Below are 11,363 nucleotides of genomic sequence, written 5' to 3'. Positions count from 1 at the left end.
TTTTTGTTGTTATTTGCTTGCACTAACAGTAATTCCCTTAATTATATTGCAATATGAGACATGCTTGTGAAGTGTCTTTCCATTTTTGTATTTTACTGCAAATGTATTATTGATCTCCCATGTTGTGTTTTGACGAATGAGCAACCTAAATGCATTTTTAGTAACAAATCTGGATAAAGAGGTGCAGATAATATAATCTTAGTGCAGACATTTCAAAGGAGATGGGGCAATGTTCCACGAGTAAATTTATTGGACAAGAGCAATAGCCAATTTTATTGCTTCGTATCTCTATTCCCACCCCGATACACGTTATCAAATTGGAATAGATGACATCTCACAGTCAAATTTTAAGTTACTCTTCCTCGCAATTTTCTGAAGCTACTCCACAAAATGCATGACATGGTTGGGCATTGTTGTCCAATACATTATGTTCCATTTTCTCCACCATTATATGCTCTTTATTTGTGGCCGTATTCCTTTTACTTATGCGGGTGTGATTCGTAGTAGGTGTATCTTTGAAAAGAGCATTGGTCGAGACGTGCGTTGCACGTGCAAACTTACTAGTTCTAGTAAGTATAGTACTTTTCACCTCTTGTCTCTCACCGTTGTTGTCGCTGTTTGAGCTAGACGGTTGCTGCGGCATAATATACTTTTCCACCGGAACCGAACAGAGATCTTCCAGGTTGATGTGCGTTCTCTCCTCAGCCGTTTTGATGCTGACAAACTTGTGCATGTGGAGCAGTTTACTGATATGAGGTTCTCATTTTTCAGTTACTTTGGTTTTTTTGTATTGTGCGGCTGTGGTTCGATTCTTGGTTATTTTGGATGGATTAGCGGGTCAAGTACATCTATTCGTGATGGATGCGGGGCAGATCCTCTGATGTAGACTACCTTGACTTTAAGTGGCTAATGTGTAGGCTGCCTACCCAGCGGGCCCACATGTCAGCGACACCAAGTCAGGTGGCATACGTCCGACAAAGCCAACCGAGACCCGATACAAATGCCGTGGCTTCCACGGAGGTTAGGCTGGCGATGCACATAATAGTCCGATATTGGAAGAAATCACTCGTGGCGTGTGCCACGTACTCCCTTCGTCCGAAAATACTTGTCAAAAAAATGCATAAAAATAGATGTATTTAGAACTAAAATATATCTAGATACATCCAACATCCATTCCTCCATCTAGATACGTCTCCTAACCATCTGATCATAAGTTGGTTCGCATATGCAACTTGTTAGAGGTGAGATTGGCAGGATGGACGAGTGGTGTGCAAATTAGCAAATCCGCCAAACTATTCGCGGTAAGCAAATGAATGGACGTGCGGATCTCGTGCATGGTCCCGTCGTTCTCCCACAGCAGCAATAATTCATGAAGCCAACGGCAGGAACAAGGCGGCCATTGAAGTGGAGATGGACTGATCCAACAACCAGTGAGCACGCCTCCAGGCGCCAGCCATATTATATACCAAAACGTGAGGAGCTCATGGCCACACGCACAACACAACGTTGCGGCTTGTGAGTGAGAAGTAAAGCAACAAAGGAGAAGCTAGGAAGCCATGGAGATGGGGTCGCTGGCGCCGGGTGACAGGCCGCACGCCGTGATGATCCCCTATCCGGCGCAGGGCCACGTCACGCCCATGCTGAAGCTGGCAAAGCTGCTCCACGCCAAGGGCTTCCACGTCACCTTCGTCAACAACGAGTTCAACCACCGCCGCCTGCTGCGCTCCCAGTCGGCGGACACGCTACGCGGCCTGCCCGGGTTCCGGTTCGCCGCCATCGCCGACGGCCTTCCGCCGTCCGACCGTGAGGCGACGCAGGACATCCCCGCGCTGTGCTACTCCACCATGACCACCTGCCTCCCCAGGTTCAAGGAGCTCATCGTCAAGCTCAACGAGGAGGCCGAGGCCTCCGGCGGCGCGCTCCCGCCTGTGACCTGCGTGGTGGCCGATAGCGTCATGAGTTTTGGCCTTCGAGCCGCGCGGGAGCTCGGCCTCCGCTGCGCCACGCTCTGGACCGCCAGCGCCTGTGGTTACATGGGTTACTGCCACTACAAGGATCTGCTCGACCGTGGGCTCTTCCCACTCAAAGGTATATATGCATGTCTCTCTCTTTATATATACACAAGAAAATCAAATTTCTTCAAGTAACGCGTGTTCTTTGGCTGCCTGCGTGCACGTGGAAATTACAATGGAGATAACAATTTTGTCGACAAAGGGTGAATTTTATTGACTCAGAGGCCACATAATGTAATCTATTTGTTGTTGGAGCAGAAGAGGCGCAGTTGAGCAATGGATACTTGGACACGACCATCGACTGGATACCGGCGATGCCCAAGGACATCCGGCTACGTGACCTCCCGACCTTCTTGCGTGCCATGGACCCCGATGATATCATGTTCAACTTCTTCGTCCATGAGACGGCCGCCATGTCGCAGGCCTCGGCGGTGGTCATTAACACATGGGACGAGCTCGATTCACCCCTGCTCGACGCCATGTCCAAACTCCTGCCGCCTATCTACACAGTGGGGCCGCTCCATCTCACGGTCCGCAACAACGTACCGGAGGAGAGCCCCCTCGCCGGCATCGGGTCCAACCTGTGGAAGGAGGAGGACGCGCCCCTTCGGTGGCTCGACGGTCGGCCGCCGCGCTCTGTGGTCTACGTCAATTTCGGGAGCATCACGGTGATGTCCAAGGAGCATTTGTTGGAGTTCGCATGGGGGCTGGCCAACACAGGCTACACCTTCCTGTGGAACGTGCGGCCTGACCTTGTCAAGGGTGACGACGAGACCGCTCTTCCGCCGGAGTTCGCTATGGCGATAGAGGGGCGGAGCATGCTCTCGACGTGGTGCCCACAGGAGAAGGTGCTAGAGCACGAGGCCGTAGGGGTGTTTCTCACGCACTCCGGTTGGAACTCGTCGCTCGAGGGCATCTGCGGCGCTGTTCCGATGGTGTGTTGGCCCTTCTTCGCAGAGCAACAGACTAACTGCCGCTACAAGTGTACGGAGTGGGGAATCGGGATGGAGATTGGGGACAACGTGAGAAGGACCGAGGTGGAAGCCATGATACGGGAGGTCATGGAGGAGGAGAAGGGGCGGGAGATGCGAAGGCGCGTGATTGAGCTCCAGAAGAGTGCAGTGGCCTCCGCACGGCCTGGCGGAAGGTCCATGCACAATGTTGATAGGCTCATCCAGGAGGTGCTACTGGCTTGAAATAAGTATATTAAAATGGTAAATAAATGGTTTGGGGAGCCTGAAGCGCTAGCTGACTCATATGTGTTGCCACTTCTCTTTGTCATTGTCGTTGATGGTGGTCATGTTGTTCACCTGCTCACAAAAAAGGATCAATCCCAAGTCAATGAGGGTGGTTATCACACTCTAGCTCGGGGCTTTCATGGGCCCCTCCCTACACCGACTTGTAATTCTGCGGACTGATAATGATGATGAGCACGATCTCCGTCTCATCTACCATATAATACCCATGTGTTGGTACTGGCAAAAGGCTGAAAAATGACACCGCATGTCCGTTGACCACTATGTGATTCACCAGTCCACCAGTTCCGTCCTGCGGAGACACAACATTCAGGAGTGAGGGGATGCATCAATGTCGGTGGCGAGCACCTCATAAAAATCCAATATGGAGCAATTACAAAGAGAAAATCAAGTCATGGTCCCCTTTTCTCTCTTATTGACTTAAATAATTTATTTTATTTTTAATTAGACAATGGATTTTTTTAATTAGACTATGGTAAATTTATTAATTAGCCCATGGCAATTTTATTATTTGTGGCATGGCAAATTTATTTTACACACCATAGGAAATTTGCTTCCCACTACATGGCAATGTACATAATTTTAGTTCATTTCAGATGGCAAAATTATTATTTTTGTGCCATAAATTATGGAATTTTTATTAGAAATATTTTCTGCTCACATGGCAAATTCATATTTGTTTTGCCCGCGCAATGTGGTGTCAACTATTTACAAATTTGCATTATTATTTTTTGTGCCATAAATTATGGAATTTTTATTAGAAATATTTTCTGCTCACATGGCAAATTCATATTTGTTTTGCCCGCGCAATGTGGTGTCAACTATTTACAAATTTGCATTTTCTCATGGAAAATTTATGAATATTTTTTTTCTAAATCTGGCAAAACCTTTTCATTTTGTAATGTGTAATTGTAACATGTCAAACTTATATAATTTTTTGTACTATCACATGGCATTTTGTATTGGTTCATGGCAAAAATAAAGAAAAATTGTAGTCACAAACATCTCACTGCAAAATTCGTAATTTCTTTCTTAACCAAATATGTCACTCGCAATTTTTTGAAAACTTTTTGTAGAGGAATTTTTTGCTTTTTGGCGATGGCAATTATTTAGAGTAAAATTATGACAACTTATTTAGGTATTGGAAGCCTTGATCTAGTGATAATTCGAATTAACTGTTGTTTCTGAGATGGAATTTTTTTGAATTTTTTGCCAAATGTTGATCGTGCCGGGTGGCGTACTAAATGGGCCGTCTGGGCCTAGTTTACCCTCGGCTGGTTATTCTACCAAACGAAACAGTTGGCTCGAACGAATGTGCGCGACGCTGAAAGGCGCCGAATACAGGCCATTTCGTACAGGGCGCACACCCCCCTTTACACTTGGTTTCATAGCAGGCCGGCCCATCCTGCTTTGCTGTTTATTTCTTGAAAACCCCAAAAAAAGGTGCGCCCGCCGCGATATGAACCCCGCCCGTTCATTTATCTAGCGATCGCACCAACCAGTTGGACTAGATAACCTCATGTGGTAGAATCGTTCTTTTTCTTTTCTTTATAAAACGAGAAAAAGGCATCTGTTTTTGCCGTTTTCTTTCTTTTTTTCTATCTTTGTTTTTTCTCTTTCTTAAAATTCGTGAACTTTTTCAAAGGCGACCAAATAAACTGGTGAACTTTTTTCAAATTCGATGAACTTTTTCCAAAAATTGGTGAACTTTTTTCAATTTGATGAATTTTTTTCCAAACTTGATGAACTTTTTGTCGAACTCGATGAACTTTTTGTCAAATTCGACGGACTTTTTCAAATTGGATGAACTTTTTTTCAAATCCGATGAACTTTTTTCAAAACCGATGAACTTTTTTTCAAATCCGATGAACTTTTTCAAATCCGATGAACTTTTTTTCAAATCCGATGAATTTTTTTCAACTTGGATGAACTTTTCTCAATTTTTGTGTTCAAATTTTGATTAACTTTTTTTAGAATTGATGAACCTTTTCAAATTAGTGAACTGTTTTTGAAATTCGTAATTTTTTCAAATCCATGTGTTCTTGAGATTTGTGAACAAAGCAACAGAAAAAAAACAACGAAGGAACAAAAGGTGCACGAAGGAAAAGGAGCTAGCGATCAACAGTTGACCGGTCAACCACGGGAAGTGAACCACGATGCGATCGTCCTTTTGTGTTAGAAACAGGAAGCGATGGTCGAAAGGCGCACGTTGAACGAGCTGCGTGGCTCGTTTTTGGGCCAGCCTACATAACCAGGCGCGTGGGCGCTGGGTTCGTTTGCTGGCGCATAAGGCGCCAGCGAGGAGCTCTCGTGCGCGACTATGTGCGCCTTCAGCGAGAGGGGCCGGAACCCTCGCTGATGGGGCGACCTAGTGGGCCGGCCCAGAAGCACGGGATGCAACAGCCTCCTTTTTCAGTTTCTTTTTTGTGCTTTATTTTTTTTCTTTTGTATATACTTTAAAATATTATAAATATACATATAACGAAAAAACTCTATAAAAATATTTTTAAAATGTTGACCAAGCATTTGAAAAATGTTAAATGTGTAGAGAAAATGTTTATCACGTATACGAAAAATGTTCATCATATATCCAGAAAATGTTCACGGTATACTACAAAAAGTTTACCATGCATTATAAAAATGTTCATCATGTATTTGAAATTGTTCAACGAATATACAAATGTTCATTGTGTGTTTTGTAATTTGTCCAATGTATGTTACGCAAATGTTCAATGTGCATGCAAAAATGGTTTGATGTATACTAAAAACAATTCAATTCATATTAAAAATTGTTCAACGTACATATACATATTTTATAAAAAATATTCATTGTGTATTAAAAATTATTATATAATACAAAAAGTCACTGTGTATTATTGAATTGTTAATCATATATTAGGAAAATGTTCAATATATATTGCAAAATGTTCAACAGATATTAAACCCCCCCCCCCCTTTGATGCACGGGCTGTCACACAGGGGGTCTCCCTCCCCAGGCGGACGTACGCCGGTTATTGGGGTCCAATAAAAATGCAAAACTTACCTACACATATAGAGCTTCCATGGTAGGTGCAAGAGCAAGTAAAATAGAATGCAACTTTGTCAGAGATGAGATTTTTATTAAAAAAAGACCATTTCTACCGTACCCTGTACTGCTACGAGTGAGGAGAGCACTATAACAAAATCCATCCGTCAATTTCTTAGGGTTAAAATAGGCATTTCTGATTTAAAAACCTATCGTGAAAGTTTTCTTCAGCTCGTGAAGACCAAAGGGGCTGGGAATCGACTTTGTTGCGACCTCAGCACCTCGTTTTGAAAGCCACCATGCCCTGGCCGTCGTTCGTGCGTCTCTCTGTGCTAGCACGCTCTCACCTTTATCATTTGCCACCGCCGCCGTCACATCTACAAGCAAACCGACAAAGGGGAGGTGTTCAGGCGGCCGCCGGAACCCTAGCCAATGGGTGCCGCGGGTACGAAAGAGAACGAATGGGCTGGGTGGGCCGGGACGATGGGATTGGCGGCCTAAATTCACTTTCCCTAAAACGTGCTCACAACATGTATACTATCGCACACCGAGCGGCCAGTAGCAGAGCTACTATTGGCGATGCTGCTGGCCCAACTACAACAGTATAGATCAAGCATCATCCTTAGATTTCGTGAATGGACGGTGCATATCCATCATATGGTACCACAAAAGAGCTCTTAGAAAAAGGCCAGTTGTCTAAAGTTACAAATGCGCCAAAGTATCCGAGGCTGCCGATAGACAAACGAAAGGACGCGGGGATCACATGCATGGTCCCGTGTGCTCCCACAATAACAATAGGAGCAAGTATAATAAAGTGACGTAAGCAGAGTACAAGGATTTAAATATTATATTTTTGCTGAGTTGAAAGAGAGAGAAAAGGAGAGCAAAGATAAGCGGTTTGTAGCAAGAAGAAGCTTTGTGAGATCGAAAGGTGGGTCATTTGTTTAAAAAGTAGTAATTCCTTGTAGCTAACTATTATACATGCTGGCTATCACATTGTCTATAGATGACATGGCAACATGGTATAGCCAACATATGGCGATGTTATTAACCACGCTCTAATTCATGGTATAGCCAACATATGGCGATATTATTAACCATGCTCTAATTCATGAAGCCACGGCTACCGGAAAAAAGTCGAGACCGACGGATCCAGCTACCCGTGAGCACGCTGATAGGTTTATGCCATTTTATATACCAACACATCGTGGTTGGATGATTAGAGAGATAGTGGTATCCCCAGCCCACCAGGGTTCAAGTCCGGCCCTGTGCTCGCATTATTAATTCCTGGATTTATTTTGGGATTTCCGACGATGCACATTCAGTGGGAGGAGACATTTCCGTCAACGATGAGGTGCCTAATGGTGACTTCCTAAATCTCAAGATGATATGCCGGCCCAGTCTCTCGAAGGTGCTCATAGGGGTAGGGTGTGCGTGTGTGCATTCATAAAGGTGAGTGTATGCACGTATGTATGAGCGCTTGTGTCTGTACTGTGTTAAAAAAACACGCCAGACAATAATTCTAAAATCACAGACGTTTATGAGGGCTTTAATTAATTTCCTTCTAATGGAGCATGCTGTCAACGTGGTGCCCGCAGCAGGAGGTGCTGGAGTACGAGGCCGTAGGGGTGTTCCTCACACACTCTGGCTGGAACTCGTCACTCGAGGGCATCTGCGGCGGTGTTCCGATGGTGTGCTGGCCCTTCTTCGCGGAGCAACAGACCAACTGTTGTTTCAAGTGTACGAAGTGGGGCATCGGGATGGAGATTGAGGACGACGTGAGGAGGACCGAGGTGGAGGCCATGATACGGGAGGCCATGGAGGGGGCAGGGGCGAGAGATGCGACGACACGTGCTGGCGCTTCGGCAGAGCGTTGTGGCCTCCGCACAGCGTGATGGAAGGTCCATGCGCAATGTTGATAGGCTCATCAAGGAGGTGCTTCTGGCTTGAAACAAGCAAATTAAGCTGGTAAAAATAAATGGTTTGGCACCAAGATTTGTTACAAAGATGATTGAAATACCTTCACATTTGTAGCTTCATTGTCTCAATTTTATACTAACCTGTATAAAGTTATACTAAATTTGGGACACTTATTTTGAGACGGAGGGAGTATGATTTACACTATATTGGAAAGTTACTATACACTGAGTATCAGAAGTACTCTACAACGCCCCGCTTTCAAAAGCATTCTACCGAAATCATGAACCGGTTGTTTCTGAGCAGGAGTATGATCATGTGATGCATGAGGACCAACCATGCATCTTTGGATAGAAAGATGGGTGGACCGGGTTTTCTGGAACGCATGATCATGTATCGCCGTGCGCCTTGAATCCCGTATGGCCCAAAGTGTAACCAAAATGGTCACGAAATCAGCATGCGGTACATAATCTAGCGGTGAGAAAATCTGTCGCTTTTCATATGGCTCTGTAGTTCTGTTCATTGCTTATACTAGTATATACCATTCTTCGACCATTAATGATCACCACGACATACAACAAAGTTGCCAAAAACAAAAAACAAGAAGTAATTAAGGAAGAAAGGTTCGAGGTGAAATCAAAGGTCTTGCCCGACTCAACATTGACTCTTCACCACCGTTGACATTTGATCGGTACATGAGACAAATGTGGCAACTTGGATGGGCCCCAGGTGGAGGGCACGGCGGGCCATACCAACCGCCAAAATCTTAACCTAGCGGCCGCATGTTTCCACGAGGGCAAATGGGCGATGGCAAGGCTAGAGCCTAGCCACCTAGGTAAGAATGTAAGAGGAAAATCGACCGCTCACTGTTTAAAGAAGAAGAAGAAGAAGAAGCGAGCATGGCGGGTTGAGAAGGGGATTGGATACTGTAACATTTTATAAACAAAGAGGAAGTTGAAAACAAGAATGTCCTAGGCGAGGCAATGGATATGTTTGTAAACTCTAGGTGATCTGACGGCGTGGCCGTAGCTAAGCTAAAACCCAGGAATGGCTCGGTGGATAGGATTTGGTGGTGACACAAACGCGCAAGAAAGCGCTTGGTGGGGCCCAGCTGACATGAACCGCAGCTTCAAGGCTGGCTGTAACAGAAAAGGCGTCGCGTAGTATTCCGGCCGCGTCGATCTCTCCTCGCCGGAAAACCCTATTTGCCGCATTATGCGGCAAGATGTCGACCTATCGCACAGGTTCGACAGTACATGGGCCGGCCCAGTAGCTTTTTTCGACATGTGATCATATTCCGGTTTTGGGAACCTTGTGGATAGTTCCTGCTCGGTTTTAGGAACTTTCTAGAAGGTTCTTGAACCGGTTTTTTTATTTCCTTTTTTTATCCTTCTTCTTTTCTCTTTTAATTTTTCTGTTTCCTTTTTCCTTTTCTTCTTTTTCTTTGCTTTTTCTATTTCTGTTTTTAATACATTTTTTCTTGTGTTCTCTTTTTTACAAAAATTCCAATATCTTTTCACGTTTTCAGAAATTTTTAGTATTTTTTCAAAAAATGTTCTCCAAATTCAAAAAAATGTTCGCTTTTCGCAAAAACTGTATAAATTTGAAAATGTTCAAACTACTGGAATTTTCTTTGTTTCTAACAAATGTTAGCATTTTTCAAAACTTGTTTTAAAATTTGAAAAAAATTCTCCATTTACAAAAAAGTTCAAAGATTACAAAAATTGTTCCAGATTTCAAAAAAAAAAATCACATGTGCAAAAGAAATCGTGCTTCCAATTTTTTTTGGGATTTTTGAAATTGTTCTCCATTTCAAAAAATGTTCTCAAAATTCAAAAAATGTTCAAGTTTTGCAAAAACTGTTCAGAATTCAATAAGTTCAAACTTTGTTCGTGTTTTCAGAAAATGTTCAATTTTCAAAATTTGTTCGTGTTTTCAAATTTTGTTCCGGAGTTTTAGAAAATTGTTTGTGTTTTCAAGTTTTGGTCGGTTGTTTCAAAAAATGTTTCCGATTTCTAGAAAAATTCACATATTCAAAAAAGTTTCACATTTTAAAAAATTGCTCGCATTTTAAAATTTTGTTCGGGGGTTTCAAAAAATGTACGGGTTTTCAAATTTTGTTCGGAATTTCAGAAAATGTTCCCGTATACAAATTTTGTTCATAGAGCCAAAACATGTTCGTGCTTTTGAATTTTGTTCGGAGTTTCAAAAAATGTTCATGTTTTCCAAATGTCAAAAATGGTGAAAGATTCAAAATTTCATGGTTTGAAAAAATCTTCGCAAATTCGAAGAAAGTGAACAGTTTTTGAAGTCTTTAAAATTACGAACATTTATTTTAAAACACTAACGATTTTTGAAATTTTCGATTTGAAACAAGGAAGGAAAAGCAAAACCAGTAAAGGAACAATCAGAACGAAATCACATTTAAAAAATTCAAACCAATGTTTTGAGATCTGAGAGAGGGGGGGGGGGGCTAGATTTGTAGCGCCTGATAGTTCTTATAGCACTCGTTTCTATTATTGTAGATAACGAACATGATTAGCTCAGCTGGTCCGCTACAAGCGTCATCCAGCCTGAGGTGCAGGGTTCGAAATCACGCACACCGGTTCGCAACAAATGGGCCGGCCCAGTAGGGGGCTGTTCCTGTGCGGCGCGCGCGTATTGGACGCAAAGAGCGTCGTACAGGAGGTCTCCTCCTCGCCAGCGCTCTCGGCGCCCGATCGTGTCGATGGCGCCCGCACGCACGAGCGGTTGGACCGGCCCATTAAAAAAAGCACAGCTTCGATCCCCTCGATTCGCACTCGCTTGAAAAGAAAAAGATCGTTCATCTCAACACAAAAAAAAAAAGATCGCTCTCGATCACGCACAGGTACGTTCGGTTCCAAAAAAAAAGGTATGCTAGCTCTCGATCGAACTCCCTAATTTTTTTTTTGCGAAAATACCTCCAAAAAGTTTAAAATTTTTGAAGAAAAATAACAAATATGAAAAAAGTTCATCGATTTTGAAAGGAGTTCTTCGATTTTCAAAAGAGAATTCTCGATTTTTAACAAAGTTTAACGGTTTTGAAAAAGTTCATCGATTAAAAAAATAATTGATTTAAAAAAGTTAATCAATTTTAAAAACTTTTATCAAGTTTTTAAAAAGTTCATCAAT

The 11,363-nt window shown here is 43.2% G+C and overlaps 2 protein-coding genes across 2 annotated transcripts; both read left to right on the top strand.

Moving 5' to 3' along the window:
* The first annotated feature begins 1,266 nt into the window (after positions 1–1,266).
* Positions 1,267–3,496, top strand: LOC109732453 (7-deoxyloganetin glucosyltransferase). Its single transcript, XM_020291630.4, has 2 exons — positions 1,267–2,088; positions 2,271–3,496. The coding sequence occupies exons 1-2, from the start codon at positions 1,557–1,559 to the stop codon at positions 3,206–3,208; spliced, it is 1,470 nt and encodes a 489-aa protein (XP_020147219.1). The 5' UTR covers positions 1,267–1,556; the 3' UTR covers positions 3,209–3,496.
* Positions 3,497–7,867: 4,371 nt separating this feature from the next.
* Positions 7,868–8,188, top strand: LOC109732454 (UDP-glycosyltransferase 85A5-like). Its single transcript, XM_073503540.1, has one exon. It carries the CDS (start codon positions 7,868–7,870, stop codon positions 8,186–8,188), a length of 321 nt encoding a protein of 106 aa, XP_073359641.1.
* The last annotated feature ends 3,175 nt before the right edge of the window (positions 8,189–11,363 follow it).

This window comes from Aegilops tauschii, chromosome 7, assembly GCF_002575655.3.
Source record: "Aegilops tauschii subsp. strangulata cultivar AL8/78 chromosome 7, Aet v6.0, whole genome shotgun sequence".
Taxonomy (NCBI): Eukaryota; Viridiplantae; Streptophyta; class Magnoliopsida; order Poales; family Poaceae; genus Aegilops; species Aegilops tauschii.
The sequence above is the reverse complement of the archived record's forward strand: the minus strand, read 5'-3'. Positions and strand labels throughout refer to the sequence as shown.